This window comes from Leiobunum rupestre, chromosome 1 (assembly GCF_980474605.1).
Source record: "Leiobunum rupestre chromosome 1, qqLeiRupe1.1.hap1, whole genome shotgun sequence".
In the NCBI taxonomy this organism is placed as follows: domain Eukaryota; kingdom Metazoa; phylum Arthropoda; class Arachnida; order Opiliones; family Sclerosomatidae; genus Leiobunum; species Leiobunum rupestre.
This window is the reverse complement of record NC_143384.1, coordinates 32,467,810-32,488,856: the sequence shown is the minus strand read 5'-3', so window position 1 is coordinate 32,488,856 and position 21,047 is coordinate 32,467,810. Positions and strand designations below refer to the sequence as shown.

The window sequence follows — 21,047 nt, the reverse complement described above, 5'->3', positions numbered from 1 at the left end:
GACGAGTTGCCCTTTTTATAAAGATCTAACCATCAAAACTGAACTGCACTGAACTCCTACGTATCTCGTGACGAAAGCGATACATTATAACAAGTTCGGTAAGCAGGGTGGGAAATAAGGATTTTTTTTAAAGTGACCTAGAATAAATAAACTGGACCATGACCTTTGCACGTCGTTTGCTACATTAGAATAGCTTGTTTTAACTTTTAACCGTTTCTAATAGGGTCAATTCTATAGCTGTGCGAGTCATAGAAATAGAAATGAGACTAGAGCCACTGCGCTATACGGTAATATCAAGGGAAACGGGCAAGCTAGAAGGCGGCCATGAGAGTGGAATCGCTACTAATCCACGCAGGAGTGCGCCATCTATTAAAAATAAATTAAACTTTAAATTTTTGAAAATAGATGGCGTGCTCCCACAAAGAATACTGGCGATTCCACTCTCATGGCAGCCTTCTAAGGGGCTGTTCACAAATTACGTAACGCGGAAAAACTACTTTTTTGACTCCCCCTCCCTCTCGTAACAAAGAGTAACAAATTGAAAGACCCCCCCTTAAATTACGTAACAAATATCGAGCCCGCCCTTAAATTATTATAGTACATAACAACTAATATGCTGGTAATGAAGTACAATAAGATCAGGTACTAAATTTTATTGTTTGTAATTTACATTGAAATTACAATTTATTTTTACGCAACACTTCATACCCATGGGTATGAAATTCTTTTAAACGTGAGCAAAGATAATTTAAACTCGTACCCTAGATTCGAATACTGAGAGCTTTCCCATTGACGGTTTTGTTACGAAGCGTTTACCCTTTTCCGGCACGTGACCTCAGAAAAATCGGGCTCCATCGGTTGTGGCACGGCCAACTTCGATCACGCGCTGCCCCCTACCACGTTACGTAATTTGTGAACAGCCCCCAACTCGTACATCTCACCACAGTTTAATCTTGCTTCTAGTCTCATTTCTATTTCTATGGTGCGAGTACTCGAACAACATCGATTACTCGGCATTTTTGTGAAATCGAGTACTCGAACAACATCGATTACTCGGCATTTTTGTGAAATCGAGTACTCGAACAACATCGATTACTCGGCATTTTTGTGAAATCGAGTACTCGAACTGGATCTCGAGTAAGTATTTGGAAAACACTCGTCACACGAGTACCAAAAAATTGCAACTTTTTGGGGTGTAAATAATAAACGGTACCTACAAGACGCACAAACAACAAATGCTTTGAATGACCATGGGCATGGATCACGGTTTTTAATATGTAGTGCACCTGTGCGGTTTTTCTCCAAACCATATTATTAAGTTTTGGATTTGGCTGGCGTTAGGATTAGTCTTAACTTCATAAGCAATATACGGACAGACGGTATATTCATAATTTAAAAAAGTTCTATATTATGGTGGATCATCTAATTTGATATTTCTGCAATCAGGCTTAACAGAATCTAAAGTAAATGGCGCTAGTAAATGGCGCTAGTTACATAAAAAATTAATTTAAATACTTTCATTTTATTTTCGAATATTTATTTCTAATGTAATCTATTCATTTAAAAAATATATTATTTTTTAATATAAGCATAAGTAACATAATATTAATAAATATGAAAATTAGCCAATATTATCACCAAACTGATTTTCAGAGTCATTGCGCCATCTAGGTTTAGTTCTAATCACAGAGCCCCATAGGGTCTAAATATGCACAAGGTAGAAAATACTACTACCAAAGACGATAACACGCTAATCAGTTAGAGTGCAAGTCCCAGTTAGAGCTTGGCGAGAGTGTCAGTGTCGAAAAAGGTTCGGTCAGGAAATTAGCATTAAAACAATTTAGGAAGTGCCATACTTATCGTTATTATGTTACTTATGAGTTAAGTAATATCGTAGTAGGACCAATTGAAAATTGTAACTGGCTATACTATAGTTAAATTATTTAGTTGATAATGACCTTGGATTTTCAACAAAACGCATTGAAAAAATAAGTAAAACCAGAAATATTTAAAATTAGGTTATACGTTTCTCAAGCCCAGTGAAAAGTTAATGGCTTTTACGGTAGGCTTAAGGAATGTACCGAACGAAGCCAACATTTTAAAACTTTTTTTAGATGCTTTTTAAGGGTTTTACCCTTTCTTATATCTACGGAAACGTTAAAATTTAGAACTAAATTAATTTCTAAACCTTAGAAAACTTAAAAATTAATCTACCCAGAATTTAAAACCAAACTTCAAACATACTCTCTATCTCTTCTTGGAGGCGATCCAGCTGTTCTACGTAAACATTCTTAGCACACATGGCGCTTTGGTTAATCAATAAACACCTTCGACACTCTGTTTACAATTTTTTAATGGACGTTTCCATGGTTACCGACCCAACGAATCGATACCCGCGTAATTTACAACATCCACGTGCTTTTGAGTATCCCTCGAAAGGACGTTACATCGATGTCCTTTAGAAGTGGTGTTGAGATCTTTGTAACTTAGTCTAAATGCAAATTGTCACCATGTACAGCCTGTGGAAGTTCTGTTATTGTATTCGAAATATTGAGTGCCTAGATTTCTATCAGTGGCTCTAGCTGGGTCGGGTTCCATGTTCCTAGCATAGTAGAATGTCTGGTAGCAGAGGTGCTAGAGTGGATCGTAAGTACCCCTACGGTCGGGGTGTTCGTCTGACCGATGTCTTGGACAGGAGCATTACGAGGAGGTTACCACACATCCCCCCGATCCCCCAATGCCCGATTGACAGGTACAAGGAAGCGAATCAAGAGCTCTTGGATATGGCCAAAAAATACCGACAAGAAGAAAGGTAAGTTCGAATTCAGTTCCGGTTATTACTCTATAGCAGAAGCATATAAATATATATCTTGCGAGAAAAGTGTACCTTTTGATATTTCAAGGCCGCGTTCAGTGACGCTCAACGGAGAGGAAATTGTTGATTAACCGTTGATCTCCGTTTTCAATCGTGACGCCACGTCTATTGAACGCTTTTTTACGATTGTTGTAAATGTTATAAAATATCGTCTGTCGTGGCGTCTGCAACTAGCCTTCCCGCGTGCTGTGACGTTTATCAACAAAATAACCGGCTCTTCCAGCCGCTTATTTCGATAGCTATTCGATTGCAATCGTGAAGTCAAGGCCGGAAATAAAAAAAGTCGTACAGTAGAGAATTTCGCATTCAACGTTGAGTTTGTTGACGGTTACTGAACGCAACCCAAAATTTATACGAAATAGTGTGAAGGCAAAACGTCACTATTCGCCTCCGAAAGCTATCGCTACGCCCTCTGGGGGCTGCCGTCGAAAACAAGATAGGTAGCTATTAGCATCTGGCAGCTAGTAGGGTAATGACCTTTTACCGTACGCAATTTAGTGTATTAGAGGGTAATGATGCGTGAAATACAAGCTATAAAAGGTTAATCTTTACATTTTTTTTATAATTTAACACTGTTTTAGTTTTCCTCCACAGAGCAATTTCAACCACCAAAATCAGTAATTTTTCCCTAATTTGACAATAGCAGATGCAACTTCACAGGCCCAGAAACGGATTCTGGTAATAATCATCTAGGCTAATACTCAAGATTTAATTCAGGTGGCCGGGTTAAATTGCTTTTCACAGCAGCGCCACCTAGGCTCCGTTTAGTCTTTCTAAAACTATTACATCGGGAAAATGCGGTTTATAAATAAACTCCGTATAATTTGACAATAGCAGATGCAACTTCATAGGCCCAGAAACGGATTCTGGTAATAATCATCTAGGCTAATACTCAAGATTTAATTCAGGTGGCCGGGTTAAATTGCTTTTCACAGCAGCGCCACCTAGGCTCCGTTTAGTCTTTCTAAAACTATTACATCGGGAAAATGCGGTTTATAAATAAACTCCGTATAATTTTATAAATTTATAATAAATAATAAATTAATTAATCCAAGGTGGAGTATTATATAAGGTCATAAGAAAAATAGTGAAGCTCACACATTATTTGACTTACATTTAATTAATTTGAAATGTCATTTCTATATTAATGTAGTACTTTGTATCGCCAATAGATGACGCCACAAACGGCCGGAGAAGACCCCGTTTACATAATGTCTATGGCAGCTAGGAGCAACAAACCAGCACCCTATACAAGGAGAACGCAACTCGTCAAAAGTCGTACATTTTATTGTGTACAATTTTCTAGGTTAGACGCTTTAGCGCCTGCTGCCGTCGGAAGGGGAAAATTCCGATATTGTCTGTCAGTAAAACGTTAAACGTAAATGCTCCGTTTATTCCCATTCAACCGAAATCCCATTCAACCGAAATCCCATTCGACCGAATCCCATTCGACCGAAAGAATTTTAAAATGTAGCCCAATTGGCGGGGTGATTTGGTATTTTATTTATAAGGTATGTACTATCGAAGATCCATGTTTAGGTTAGGTTAGGTTAGGTTAGAGTTGGTTAAGTTTACTATTTCAGTTTTGGTTCAGTTACTTTTCTTGACTAGGTGAAGATAAAAATATAATTCATGCTCATTCCATTTTATTTTCAAATAAATGCATAGTACAAAGATATTAAAATGGCATCGCTAAATTCATAGCTACTGCATCTAGTAGGGAGAGTGCTACTTCATTTTGAGATTAAGACGGAATAAATAATTATTATTGATGTATAAATACCCTCCTTTATTAGCTATCCGCTCCATTGCAAACGACTTCAGTAACTAAATTGAAAACATAGCAAAAGCCAATTTATATAGCAGCGTTCGGTCGAATGGGACACCTCAAAAACCGCCTTCGGTCGAATGGGATTTCGGTCGAATGGGACTAAAGCTAATGCTCGTCCAAAGAATATAAAGCCCCAGGCATGGAAGGTGTAGCTCCGTCTAGTGGAACTTTGGCGCCTCTCGTTTTTAAAGAGATACCGGGTTGCGGTAACCGTTTCCGGTTAAACTGATTTGCTTTGCCGGAAGTTTCTAGCTCAGCCAAAACACGCGGCCAATAATATAAATCCTTCCATTCCTGGGGCTTTATATTCTTTGGCTCGTCCAATGAAATTTGTACACAACTCTGCGTTAGCGTGTTAAAAGGCTTGCTGCGTCCTCCTTGCGTTTGTTGCTCCTAGATGGCAGTGTTTAATTTAAAGGGTTATATTATTTTTCTTATAATAAGGTACATTTTGAACAGTGATATAGTTGTAAGCATCCGCGATTTGGTATTAATTATGAACTTCTGATTTTGGTGATATCTTGGTTGGTTTTATTATATGATATTTGTAATATTTGATTATATTCTATAAAGTAATAAATATAATTAATTTCTTTTTATTCCGTTGAAGGCGAAAGGCTTCGAGCCGTTGGAAGAAGTACCAATCAGCTTCCAAAGATTCCAAACCTCCATCCGTAGGTTACTCATTTACTCTCCTTAAAAACCATACGTCACATCCTTCATAAGTATGATCTTATTATGACTGCGTTCAACAACCTTCTGATTAACCAAGGACTGTAGATACAGGGACGAGAAAGTGTATTGGCGGCCTCTGTTGGAATATATCACCTAAAACGACCTAAACGCGAGGAGAGTTAGTTGTAAACAAAAAAAATGGCGGTCACCTAATTTTAGCGGTTCTTGACGAGGCTTAAGTGTTCAAGACAAATGGGCATTTTTTTATTTACGCCCGTAGTTTTATTTTTAATTTAACATCAAAATGGTAAAAACTAACTACAATAATACTGTCCATGGTGAACCACGTCTTAACAATGGCCGCGGTTTGTTTACATCTAACTCCCCGTGAATATGAAGACGTTTAAAATCAATTTTTTCCCCTGCTTTCTCGTCCCTGTATCTACTGTCCTTGGATTAACCACGTTCACACGTACCCTCGGAAACGTTTTGCCTCGTTTCGATCTCGCTGCGGTTCGTAGCGTTTGGAAATCTGTTTGTTCACACGTTAGATTTCCAGTGAGTTGGGCACGCGTAGTATAAGCACGTAATTAGGAGTTCGACTGCTCACGCAGTTGAGTCACGTTTTAGGACCATCTAATTGAAAACGAAGAATTTTAAGATTGCCAATTCCTTTGGCTTTTCTGGTGTTTTTACCGAGGTTTTAACTAAATTACATCCCACCGATTTATGTTTTAGTTTAGGCTTGTTCATTAGAAACATATTACACTGCGTAAATAACTGTGTTTGCGACACGGACTGTAAAACATACTTTCCGAACTTCCATAGTAAATTTCTTAGTCCGTGTTTATTAGAATTCTCCCACTAGAAACGCCAGGTTAAGGGGATTCCCAAAACTCGTCTTTTTAGGGGGGGGGGGGGGATGGGAAAATGAATCCAACGTTACCGAGGTAGGTCGCTGATAATTTTGGTTCATGTATGTCTGGTATAATGGTATTGTGGTAAATTCTGTAGTCACACCCTCAAATATCAAACGGTCCTCTGGTCCTCTAAGGGACGGTCGATGTATTAAATTTGTATTTTACCGGCTATAGGAGCGCTGTTGAATGATAAGGTGGGGTGGCAGAGTGGTTACCAGTTAGTACTGTGGCCTCGCAGCAAGACGAGCTTTGTTCGATCCCAGCATGTGACACAAGTTATCTCCCCACTTGCTTTTCCAACGAGTTTTTTCAATGAAAAATTGTTGAGTTTAACGGTAATTGCGCCACCACTTCCTACTACGCATTGTAACCCGTCCACCTGCATTAATGTCATTAAACGTCGCTAGCTGACTTGGGCTTAAGGTGGTGCCAAGGGTATTAGCCTAGCTGATTATTATCATAGTGTGAAAAGTCTTTAGTAGCCTCTATTCCTACCACCTTATGCAAACTTTCGGAAAAAGATGTTTCCTTCAAAGAAGATTCTACTTAGCAACTCACTCTACAAACTGGGGTAAAACCCGTATACCGGAGATTTGGCTATACATATATGAAGTTCGGATTTGAAATATAGTAATAGACACCACCAGATCTACCCCCAATTTTCAAAACGCTTCATACTTTATTTATATACTTATAACGTATAATATTACGTGAGGAATCCATACCTCTACTTGGAATGCGTATCGCGTATGGTAAGATCACTCTGACGGCTTTGGCCCCGCCTACGAGAAAAAAAAATCCCCTCTGCGCGCGCTCCCCTCTCACGTTGTTGTTTGTTGGGTTAACATAGTGACGTCAAAAAAAACCGTCAGCCACATCGAGACGAAAATCTGCCGCGATAAGCATTCCAAGTAGAGGTATGGATTCCTGGTTACGTATGTTAAATCGAATAATTTTGGTGTGAACTTAATGGATTTCGATTTAAGGCCCAAGCACGAGCGACGCCGAGTGTACCCTTAAATCCGACTCTGCCCAAAACGTGGGAAAGAAATATTAGCAAGAAAATCTCGTCTTTGGTCAAAGATAAGTTCCAAACCGAGCTGCTCGCTTCTATGACGAGCGAAGTTCAAGCCGAGTACGTGGCGTGCATGAAAGAACTAGACGTAGTTCAACGGGTTAACAGCGACAAGAAAAAAGTAGTTCAAGCTGTTGAGACAAAATCGCCTGATATTGTCAAATTAGAAAGGTATTTATTTATGATTATAAATTTCCTACCAATTTGAACCAACATTTCAAGGAAAGCCATAAGAGGTTCTATTTTAATGCTTTTATCTCTAACTAGATGGCACCAGTAAAATTCGTCAGAAAAAAAGAAACATGAAAATATTGATATTTTTCGAGACTTTTAGCTAATTAGTCTTTTCAGTTTCAATAGAGTCGCGTAGCGGCCAAAGCGAGAAGCTCATTAACTGCTGGATTCTCTACTGCTAAGCAGAGCTTTGGGTTCAAACAATCGCGAATCGTCTGCTTAGCAGACGACAATCCAGCAGTTTATGCGCTTCTCGCGTTCGCTGCTACGTGGCTCTATGCAAACTGAAAGGGCTAATTTGAATTTTATACGTTTCACAACGCTGGCGCCATCTGGTTTGTCTTCGGGAACATAAAAGTCGACCTCTAATGGCGTTACCCTCGTGACAGCATCTTTTCATTTGTACATCGGTCTATTTAAAAGGGTTTTAATTTCAGTTTTTGAAATCTTGCAGCTTGTTATCGCTAGTGACGCCTGCTTGGCGGAGAAGTCGCAAAAGCGCCCAAAGTGCCTTGAGGGTTAAACTTCAAACTTTTCATCCTTGCGTTCAGAATGTGTATCAATGCTGTTTGAAGCACCTCAGGTGTAGCGACGCCTTGATTGATTTGAACACGATCAGGTATTATTTCTGAACGTTACGTTACATACCAAGAACGTGTTTAGGTGCTTAAGAACCTTGGTTCTTGCTACCACGCTCTTATACTTTTCGAAATGGTAACTCGCCATCTGGTGGTTGTAATCATTGAGTTGGGAATATTAATCTAGAGATCCAATAAAATCTGCTCCCCGCGAAACAAGTTTTTGAAAATTACTAATGTGCCGTCTCCTCTAAAATGACGAGGAAACGTTATCATATGACCCGTGGCGCCATCCATTATTTTTGGAAAAAAATCTATTTGCCGGAAAACGCGTCTTATTTGAACGAGCCATTGCGAGATAGACGGCGCCACGGGTAGAATGATAAAGTTTTCTCGTCATTTGGGAGCAGACGGCAGTATTTTTTTTTTTAAACTTGTTTCGCGAAATACTGAAATCCGACGTTTTGATTGGACCTCTAGATTAATATTCCCAACTCACTGGTTGTAATACGTTTTTATTGCGATCCGAAGGGTGAAATCTTTTATAAAGGGGAGCGGTCAAGCTTTAACCAGTTAGATAGCCATATAGCCAGTTAAAAACTAAAATTTATGGCGAAAACCGCATCAAAAATATTAAGCGGTTAATTTTTCATAAAAAAAGACATTTCATGAAATCGAAAAGCGCGCGTCCGCTGCGACACCTTGTGAGAAATCGGTGAGGCACTCCTTGCTGGATTAAAATTGAAATACAACATAAAAGCGCGCTGCTGAAGACGCGAAAGATTTTAGGTTTTTTGCACGCCCGGCGCGTTCCAGTTATACGAGACTTAAGCCTAAATTGCGAGATTTTAAAAGTTAGGCTAGTTCGCACATCGCTCAGTTAGGTCATGCTGGCGCTGCCAATACACCTTAAGATGAAAATTAAAACACAAATATTTTGCGTTTCAGCTTTTTGGGCCAAAAATTATTTTTTCAAGTCAAAATAAGATATGTAAATAGGGCGATATTTGGAAAAGCTTGGCTGTTCCCCTTTAATAAAGAATTTTATTTTTATTTATTAATCGAAAAGCCGCATCTGGGATCTGAACCTGGATCATTCAAATTAACACGATATCCTAGTTTTACAATCCACAGATGGCGCCACGTGTAGATTTTAGGACATGTATAAAGGCCCTTGGTTATACAGATTGCTGGTCCGCGCCGTATAGTTAGTGGAGTTAGTGCCATTTGCGGGCACGTCAACTTTCGTCCAATTTGCGGACAAATATTTTTTGAAATAAAATATATGAATTGTAAAAAAATTAAGTGGTGCCTTTTGCAGACATGGTCTAACCTAATCTTACCTAACATAAACCAAACTAACCTAACCTAAACTATCCTAATACAATTTTAAGAACATTGGCTTACGTTTAAAAGAGACAATGAATTTTGTATCAATATACGAATAAATAAACCATTTATCCGCAAATGGCACTGCTTTTCCAAAAATATTAATTTTTTATATGGCACGAAAATTGACGTGTTCACAAATGGGACCTTCCTTTAACAATGCCATCTGTCGTAGTTTTCAGGAAGCGGTGAGTATGAGGCATTTGCAAGATTCGTTTAACCTGGCCTGCGAAGCGATGGAATACAGACTGCTAAATAGGTACGTCCTATTACCTCGCTTTCAGATTACGCTTTAGCAAAAGTAAAAAAAGAGTTTTAAGAAAAGGGAGAGCGATTGGAGGAATTCTATTGGCTCTTTGTTTGAATCACGTGATTTCGAATTTAAAAAACATGTTAATCTCAGTGGAATTCGCGATTTGTCCGAAACTTTCTCTCGATATTTACTTTGGACTTTAGCAATGATAATATAAAATTATTTTATCCGCCAGAACACGAGATGGGGCTAGGTATTCATTTCCACCATGAATATGGCACTACGCTATTATATTACCCTTTATATCATGTGAGGATAGGATGGGCGGTGCCTTTCCTAGTTTTATGTAATCTCTTAAGCCAATCAGGAGACAGTAACTGATTCGATCCAGAAATGTTTCCAGGATGACGAATTTTGTACTATTACCAAATAAGTCAGTAATCGTAAATAAGGTTAATATGTATCTTTAATCGAAAAGATTATATTATAATATTATAAAATTTTACGGAATAAATTTCGCGCTAAGCCTCGGCAATAAAAATAGGCGTTTTCAAATTATTGGCCATCAAAGCAATTAATATAATATTATTAAATTTTACGGAATAAATTTCGCGCTGAGCCTGCCTTGACAATAAAAAATAGGCGTTTTTCAAATTATTGGCCATCAAAGCAATTAATATAATATTATTAATTTTTACGGAATAAATTTCGCGCTAAGCCTTGGCAACAAAAATAGGCGTTTTTCAAATTGTTGCACATCAAAGCAATTTTTGAGTGGCGGCGCGTGACCAACGTCATAATAACGAAGCCCCTCCCACCTAATGCAGTTCCATATTCATGGTAGTGGAAATTATGAAAAAGAATAAATGACTAAAGTCCTTGAGGACGCTAGAGTCGTGTTTCAAAAATTACCGCTCGCACCTCAAAGGCGGACTTGGCTCTCCTTATATTTACTCCGTGGCTATAATTAACTACTACCATAAGTAACATAACAATAAGTATGTAAATTAGGAAAATTATCACCGAACTGATTTTCAGAGCTATTGCCCAATCTATATTTAGTTCATCAGCACAGAGCCCCCTAGTGTCTAAATATGTCTAAGGCGAAATATACCAAAGACAACAACACGCAACCAGAAGAAAATAGGGGGAAGTACGCTTCTAGTCAGCTTTGGAAAGGCGTCACTTTTCACGAATTTTCGCGCCAAAACGGTTTGGCGGGAAATCGCGGATGAATACATCGTTTAAAAAATCAATTTTTCTTAAATAGAACAATTGTAACATAATGTCCTTCTCATTCTCTGCTAATTGAGCTAAGGCGTATTTGCTTTCGTCGTTTATAGCCGAGTTGAATCAAAACAAAAGTGGAACTACTTTTTCAGTTTGGTTTATTATGCGTAAAAAGGCATTTTCGTGGGTCACACGACGACTTCTATGGCTCAAAGCTACAGATACGTACTTCCCCTATTTTCTTCTGACGCAACTCAATTCGAGTGCAAGTCCAAGTAGGAGCTTGGCGATAATGTCAGTGTCGAAAAAAGGCACGGTCAGGAAATTAGCGTTAAAACAATAGAACGTGTCATACTTATCGTTATTATGTTACTAAATTTAATTAGTACCATTTATCAGATGGTGGAAACCGGTGCGCGAGGAAATAAACGGTATGTGGACTTCGAAATCGACCAGCACCGTCCGCGTCCGCCAAACGGTGTTGCAAACTTCGGCCGCTCTGATATCGCTGGAGCTGCGATCTGCCAAAGAAAACATGATTCATTTCTTGTTACAAGAAACCATCAAGTCGTCTTCCATCAAATTGAAAGGCACCAAACTGAGGGTTGACATTAAATTGTTGGGACGCGAAGTCGCCTACACGCCGTCCGAGGAACATATTGTACAGACTTGGTTTGGTCTCATTCGGAGGGTAAGTTGCTTTTTCACATCTTGGAATACCTGAGTTCGAATAGACGGTAAAATAAATGGGGGTGGAATTTTAAACCGTCATTGCCACTTAAAAACTGGACGCTAGCCAGGGAGGGAACACCGGATTGGTTGGTATTGGAGCATGCGCAGAGACCAATTTTTAACTGTCGCCGAGTAACAAATATCTAAATCATGATTCTTCGTAGAGCACGTGGCGCCATCTAAGTAAACTGACCATTATATTTCCAAATGGTTGTTTAACTGTAAATTTACCGATAACTTGAATTCTTTAAATTAAAATACAAATTATTAATTGAGATCAATCGTAATAGACGAGAAAAACGATTGAAATGATTTAAGTGACAATTAAAGTCGCGAAGTGGGGAGGCTGGCAGCCATGCTGTCACGAACGTTTCCCCTTTTTTCCTACCCCCAAATTCAAAAACCCTTCAGAGGCTGGGAAGCCGTTGGAATTTATTTTACCGTCTATTGTCACATATTAGAAGGGCTGCGGAGTGGTACTGTGGTTAGCACTTTCACCTCGCAGCAAGAGGAGCCGGGTTCGATCCCAACTTGTGGCCCTGGGTAAAAGCTCGGAACTACTCCTTCCGCGTTGAGTTTGCAAGTTCTCTCCCCCCCCCCCCCCGATTAAAGTTCTTCGGTTTCCCCTTCCCATAAAAACTTGTTAACTGTATTAGTAAGTGTAGGGAGCTGTTGACTCGCGTGGCATCAAAGGCTTGCTAGTGCTACCACCCTCCTACCAATTGTAACTCGGCCACCTGTTTAAAGGCATTAAAAGTCGCTCGATGACTTGAGCCTAAGGTGGTACCTTGGGTATTAGCTTAGCTGATTATTATTATTATGCCTTAAAGGGAATATAACCTCAGGTATTTGGTGTGGAACACCAACGTTTGCAGCTTTGGCCGCTCTAGCCTTTGACTACAAAAATGTTTGGCGCCACTGTACAGGGCAATTTTAAAAATTGAAGGGGTCTTCCATAAAGATTGCTTTGCAGGTTATATTACCTTTAAACATGTATCTAAATTATGTCAGTTATCGCGTTAGGAACGTTTACAGTTTTTAATCCACCATTTAACCGAAAACAAGAGATAGAATCTGCTTGGTGTGACCAACCAATATAGACCATTTTAAATAAAGTAAAAACTACGGAAGTTATGGCATCAGGAACGTTAAAGCTCGCCACAACGTAGTAATTCTCTCTTAGTAGAAATAAATTAATTTTTGCTGTTAGCTCAGTATAAAGTTCTCTTCAACGAAAATTTACATTTTTAATATTTATAAATCATACCGGAAATACCTAATTGCATATGGTGATACTTCCGGTTACTTAAGTGTAATTATTTTCAACGTAAAAAAATTGAACTAATTAAATATCTTATCGCTATTAAGTTTTCAAAAATGAAGTATAACTTCTTGGATGTGTTGGTTAAATGGAGACCACTGCAAATATTTTAAGGATAACCCGCTTAACAAACCACTAAGCAACGCCGAAATGTGAAAAGCCAAATTATGAGAGAACGACCATTATTGACATAAATAGTTGAGGTTAATTCCCTTGAAGTACCGGAAGTTCATGATTCGATATGGCCGAACTTCCGAATGTCAGTGATCTGAACGGAACTCTTCAGATACTATCAAGGGGAGTACCCGAGGTGTTTATTGCCGATTTTGTTCAAATTCGAGCGTAATGTACACCTATATGAGGTATGAAATTTCCCTAAAGGAGACGTTGCACTACCAATTCGATTTGTCATGGCAACCGAAAATGTTTTGACCACTTAAAACAAAAATAAGATTTTTGTTTTGACCACTTAAAATAAAAATAAGAATTTTTCCTTATGTTACCCAAAAATTGCTTTAATTTTACCCCAAAAATCTTCCAATTTACCCAAACTTGATGAAATTTACCTAAATGTGGTCCAAATTTCCCATTTCGTGATTTTTTTTTTTAATTTTCCTTGTGAAACCGAGAAAATCCCATGCTTTTTTAAGTTGCCATGGCAAATTGAATGTGTAGTGCAACGTCTTCTTTTGGGAAATTTCATATCTCATATAGGTCTACATTACGCCCTACTTTGAACAAAATCGGCAATAAACACCTCGGGTACTCCCTGGGAAAGTCGTCTAAAGTAATTGCATTGCAGTTGGATGAAAGTTTATCAAATTTATTCGACCAATTCGGACATGTCGAAGTCCTTAAGGGAGTGTCCTTAAAAATCCATCCGGACATTCTGAAGCGAATCGAACTCGAAGTGTCGTCACTCATTTCGACTCAGAAAGAATCGCTTGAGGAATGGGCGAACAATTACGGTAAAACGTGTTAATTTCATTCATTCAAAAGATTCATTTTATTTTATTTATTTTTATTTTTATTGAATTTTTTTTATAAACATTGTTACTGCCATCTTTATTAATAATTGCAAGCATTAGTAACGTAAACTAAAATTAAGTTAATTACCTTAATCACATTTAATAGTTATTGTATGGAGCTGTTGGTTCGCGTGGCATGCAGGGCTAACCACCACCCTCCTACGCATTGCAACCCGGCCACTTGTTTAAAGGCATTAAAAGTCGCTGGATGACTTGAGCCCTAAGCAGGGCTGGACATAAGGATATTTTTTTTAATAGTGAGCCTCCTATCTTAATTTATTTAGTAGTCACCACGGCCAACTTAGATCCACTGCTACTCGCACTAGTGCGAGTAGCAGTGGATCTAAGTTGGCCGTGTAGTCACTGACTAGTGGGGGTACAAATGGGGGTATAAAAACAAGAAGGACAGCCAACATTTTGCTTTACCCGTCAGAATTAAAATACGAATTTATAATCACTTGAGTTACATGATGTGATTTTTTTAAATAAAATGTAATTGATGAATGATGAATTTATGATACGCCATATTTGCCATTATTATGAATATTTAGGTAAATTTTTCACTAGTCAATTTGACTAGTGAGCCCCCAGATTTCGATTAATTTTAGTAGTCAAATGCCCTGACTAGGGCCTTATGTCCAACCCTGGCCCTAAGGTGGTACCCTCGGTATTAGCCTAGCTGATTATTGTTATTAGCAGGAAACTATATAGGTACTTGGAATGTCTGCGGAAGATTTTGACGGCCGTGATGAAGCTCGTGGAAACGGGCGTGTCTTCAAGCGGGAAAACTCACGAGAAAACCTCTCGCGCCGTGCTAACCCGAGGGGCTAACCACTCTTAGAAAGTCTGTACACCGGATTACGCTTAGATTAGCACTGCCAAAGGCAGGGACTTCAAAGACTACGCGTAATCCCATTAGTACAGTCAAAGGTACGGCTCTGTACACCGATTACGCGGAGTGATCAGCCCCTCACGCTACCCTAATTCGACGAAAACTCGTCATTAAGCCTAGTCATGGTTATTATACTATTAGCTTACCTGATTATCTCTTTTATAACCATACAAATACCTGAAATTAGGTATCACTACACTTCTTTCGCGAAGAACGTTATAATTACTTTAAAATATTAAAGGGGCTCCAAAGTTCGGTGGCAAAAAGAAGAAAATTGAGCATGCTTTTCATTCCCCCCAACCCCTCACTAGGCCTTGGCAGAGGCGGGCAGAGTCAACCGTAAATTTCACACTTTACTGACTTTACACACATTTTGCCACCGAAGTTTGGAGCCCCTTTAAGTACGATAACAAATTGAGCTTTTTAAATCCATTGTTTTATAAGCCTTTTTTTGCGCGGGAAGGTCGCCTATTTGTTACCATGACGACGCGTTCTTTTCGCGTCAAACCTCGAGCGAATGAATATGAAATGTCGCGTTACGTCTTACACTTGACGTAGTTAAGCCCCGCCTTTTTCTCGACGCGCTTTCTTATCACCGTCCCAATGGAACCTTAGACATTCCAAGTGTATACCTCTATAGTTTCCTCATAATAGTGATTTAAATCAGACAGCATTGACTGACTTTCCACCTTGTTCAGTCAAGGACTATTTGTTCATCGTCCATGGTGACGCCGAGGAGCACGTCTCGCAGTTCTTAAAGGTTGACAATACGTTCGAGACCTTAGAAACGGAGCTTTCGAGACATCAGTTGATTCTCGGAGAGTTGCGAGAGAAGTGCAACGGTGAGAATTTCTCGATCTTGTACGCTGACGTGTCGCAACTGAAACGAGGCCTCAGCGAAATCTTGGAGCATCTCATTCGTAGAATTTTAGACGCCACGTATCAGTACCACACCAAAACGAACTCCAGGTTAGTCATCGTTCACCATTACATCACCTTCCCCTATCTGGGCTATCCAAAACAGAGATACTGCACGGTGGTTTGTAAGTCTTTTAACGACCTTTTGCTCACAGCAATTGGACATAGGACGGTACCCGAAGCAAACGTTGTTCGAAGTAATTAATTCGAGCCCCCATGCAGTGATGGTAACCCGAGTACCTTAGCCGATTAAGTCAGAATTCCTACACTGTTCTGATCAGCCCAAAAGGGCCAAACCAGGCAGTGGTGGGCATTTTGAAAATTTTGTAATAACCCTCACTCCACCTCATTCCCGTTTCTAAAAACCGATCTCCTCTCACCACCGTAAACTAACTTTTTATCTCCTCTCCTTTCATCGAATTTCGCTAATTAACCCAACCCCGCGCACACTCCCGCTAGTTTTGTTGAAAAATCTAATCTCATCTCACGCCCTTTTCCGTTTATGGAAGTAATAAAATATCTCCTTTCAATCTCCTCTCTCTGAAAGGCGTACTTTGTGAAACTCCTCCCTTTTTGAAGTTTTACGCATCTCACCTCCTATCAGATTCTCACGCTGTTCTCACAGGGGTAGAACAACGACCATCACTAGCCGGTGGCCACGTTAGATTTACTGTATTTAACTTCTTTATAACCTTCCATGGATTAAACACTAAAAGATGTTCCACGAACTAAGATTTCAATGCCGAGTTCGCGTTGGCTCGGTCGTAACGCGTTTCCTCCCCCGCGCTCAACTCCCCCAGGGGCACCGGATATGATTTTGTAGCACCAACTCGTATTTTTTTAAATTAGGACGTCACAAAACCCCAAAGGGTATTTTTGACGCAGACTTGAGCGGAGCGAGCGAGACGTAAAATAAGAGCATACAAGAAATAGTTATTAAATTGAGCAAACATATTTTATACATCGCCAAAGTTACAAAAGCTCTAATCTCTCTAGTTCTTTTTTTTTTGGTTGGTAGCCCAGGTTTACTATTAACCTTCAAAAGGCGCTCAAAATTGAAACCTGGATCGAAGATTATGCCATCCAATGTTTAATGAGTAACGCCTGTTAAAACCGGAGGAATAACGCCTGTTAAAATCGTTGGAGCAAAAACAAATCGTGCCTCGCCCCAAAACGTTGCTGCCAAAACAAATCCTACCTTCGCTACTCAACAGCCACAAACAACCCCTAACAAAAAGCAGCCGCTCCACCAGCAAAGTACGTATTATAATTAAATTTAAATTATGTAAATAAACAATTTAAAATTAGTAGTTAATTACCTAAAAACTAATTAAATACCTAATTAAAATATATAAAGAACTAATTAAATACCTAATTAAAATATATAAAGAACTTATTAAATACGTAATTAAAATATATAAAGAACTAATTAAATACCTAATTAAAATATATAAAGAATTAATTAAATACCTAATTAAAATATATAAAGAATTAATTAAATACCTAATTAAAATATATAAAGAATTAATTAAATACCTAATTAAAATATATAAAGAATTAATTAAATACCTAATTAAAATATATAAAGAACTAATTAAATACCTAATTAAAATATATAAAGAACTAATTAAATACCTAATTAAAATATATAAAGAACTAATTAAATACCTAATTAAAATATATAAAGAACTAATTAAATACCTAATTAAAATATATAAAGAACTAATTAAATACCTAATTAAAATATATAAAGAATTAATTAAATACCTAATTAAAATATATAAAGAATTAATTAAATACCTAATTAAAATATATAAAGAACTAATTAAATACCTAATTAAAATATATAAAGAACTAATTAAATACCTAATTAAAATATATAAAGAACTAATTAAATACCTAATTAAAATATATAAAGAACTAATTAAATACCTAATTAAAATATATAAAGAACTAATTAAATACCTAATTAAAATATATAAAGAATTAATTAAATACCTAATTAAAATATATAAAGAATTAATTAAATACCTAATTAAAATATATAAAGAATTAATTAAATACCTAATTAAAATATATAAAGAACTAATTAAATACCTAATTAAAATATATAAAGAACTAATTAAATACCTAATTAAAATATATAAAGAACTAATTAAATACCTAATTAAAATATATAAAGAACTAATTAAATACCTAATTAAAATATATAAAGAACTAATTAAATACCTAATTAAAATATATAAAGAATTAATTAAATACCTAATTAAAATATATAAAGAATTAATTAAATACCTAATTAAAATATATAAAGAACTAATTAAATACCTAATTAAAATATATAAAGAACTAATTAAATACCTAATTAAAATATATAAAGAACTAATTAAATACCTAATTAAAATATATAAAGAACTAATTAAATACCTAATTAAAATATATAAAGAACTAATTAAATACCTAATTAAAATATATAAAGAACTAATTAAATACGTAATTAAAATATATAAAGAACTAATTAAATACCTAATTAAAATATATAAAGAATTAATTAAATACCTAATTAAAATATATAAAGAATTAATTAAATACCTAATTAAAATATATAAAGAACTAATTAAATACCTAATTAAAATATATAAAGAACTAATTAAATACCTAATTAAAATATATAAAGAACTAATTAAATACCTAATTAAAATATATAAAGAACTAATTAAATACCTAATTAAAATATATAAAGAACTAATTAAATACCTAATTAAAATATATAAAGAACTAATTAAATACCTAATTAAAATATATAAAGAACTAATTAAATACCTAATTAAAATATATAAAGAACTAATTAAATACCTAATTAAAATATATAAAGAACTAATTAAATACCTAATTAAAATATATAAAGAACTAATTAAATACCTAATTAAAATATATAAAGAACTAATTAAATACCTAATTAAAATATATAAAGAACTAATTAAATACCTAATTAAAATATATAAAGAACTAATTAAATACCTAATTAAAATATATAAAGAACTAATTAAATACCTAATTAAAATATATAAAGAACTAATTAAATACGTAATTAAAATATATAAAGAACTAATTAAATACCTAATTAAAATATATAAAGAATTAATTAAATACCTAATTAAAATATATAAAGAATTAATTAAATACCTAATTAAAATATATAAAGAACTAATTAAATACCTAATTAAAATATATAAAGAACTAATTAAATACCTAATTAAAATATATAAAGAACTAATTAAATACCTAATTAAAATATATAAAGAACTAATTAAATACCTAATTAAAATATATAAAGAACTAATTAAATACCTAATTAAAATATATAAAGAACTAATTAAATACCTAATTAAAATATATAAAGAACTAATTAAATACCTAATTAAAATATATAAAGAACTAATTAAATACCTAATTAAAATATATAAAGAACTAATTAAATACCTAATTAAAATATATAAAGAACTAATTAAATACCTAATTAAAATATATAAAGAACTAATTAAATACCTAATTAAAATATATAAAGAACTAATTAAATACCTAATTAAAATATATAAAGAACTAATTAAATACCTAATTAAAATATATAAAGAACTAATTAAATACCTAATTAAAATATATAAAGAACTAATTAAATACCTAATTAAAATATATAAAGAACTAATTAAATACCTAATTAAAATATATAAAGAATTAATTAAATACCTAATTAAAATATATAAAGAATTAATTAAATACCTAATTAAAATATATAAAGAATTAATTAAATACCTAATTAAAATATATAAAGAACTAATTAAATACCTAATTAAAATATATAAAGAACTAATTAAATACCTAATTAAAATATATAAAGAACTAATTAAATACCTAATTAAAATATATAAAGAACTAATTAAATACCTAATTAAAATATATAAAGAACTAATTAAATACCTAATTAAAATATATAAAGAATTAATTAAATACCTAATTAAAATATATAAAGAACTAATTAAATACCTAATTAAAATATATAAAGAATTAATTAAATACCTAATTAAAATATATAAAGGACTAATTAAATACCTAATTAAAATATATAAAGAACTAATTAAATACCTAATTAAAATATATAAAGAACTAATTAAATACCTAATTAAAATATATAAAGAACTAATTAAATACCTAATTAAAATATATAAAGAACTAATTAAATACCTAATTAAAATATATAAAGAACTAATTAAATACCTAATTAAAATATATAAAGGACTAATTAAATACCTAATTAAAATATATAAAGAACTAATTAAATACCTAATTAAAATATATAAAGAACTAATTAAATACCTAATTAAAATATATAAAGAACTAATTAAATACCTAATTAAAATATATAAAGAACTAATTAAATACCTAATTAAAATATATAAAGAACTAATTAAATACCTAATTAAAATATATAAAGAATTAATTAAATACCTAATTAAAATATATAAAGAATTAATTAAATACCTAATTAAAATATATAAAGAATTAATTAAATACCTAATTAAAATATATAAAGAATTAATTAAATACCTAATTAAAATATATAAAGAACTAATTAAATACCTAATTAAAATATATAAAGAACTAATTAAATACCTAATTAAAATATATAAAGAACTAATTAAATACCTAATTAAAATATATAAAGAACTAATTAAATACCTAATTAAAATATATAAAGAACTAATTAAATACCTAATTAAAATATATAAAGAACTAATTAAATACCTAATTAAAATATATAAAGAACTAATTAAATACCTAATTAAAATATATAAAGAACTAATTAAATACCTAATTAAAATATATAAAGAACTAATTAAATACCTAATTAAAATATATAAAGAACTAATTAAATACCTAATTAAAATATATAAAGAACTAATTAAATACCTAATTAAAATATATAAAGAACTAATTAAATACCTAATTAAAATATATAAAGAACTAATTAAATACCTAATTAAAATATATAAAGAACTAATTAAATACCTAATTAAAATATATAAAGAATTAATTAA

General features: G+C 34.2%; 1 protein-coding gene across 1 annotated transcript in view; it reads left to right on the top strand.

Moving 5' to 3' along the window:
* Window positions 1–2,615: 2,615 nt before the first annotated feature.
* Window positions 2,616–21,047, top strand: part of LOC149962160 (dynein axonemal heavy chain 12-like) — a 59,985-nt gene continuing 41,553 nt past the window's right edge. The window contains exons 1-6 of the mRNA XM_090164404.1: window positions 2,616–2,812; window positions 5,317–5,380; window positions 7,288–7,547; window positions 8,065–8,229; window positions 11,460–11,751; window positions 15,701–16,002. Coding sequence (XP_090020530.1) covers window positions 2,616–2,812; window positions 5,317–5,380; window positions 7,288–7,547; window positions 8,065–8,229; window positions 11,460–11,751; window positions 15,701–16,002 — 1,280 coding nt within the window. The remainder of the gene's footprint in view (window positions 2,813–5,316; window positions 5,381–7,287; window positions 7,548–8,064; window positions 8,230–11,459; window positions 11,752–15,700; window positions 16,003–21,047) is intronic.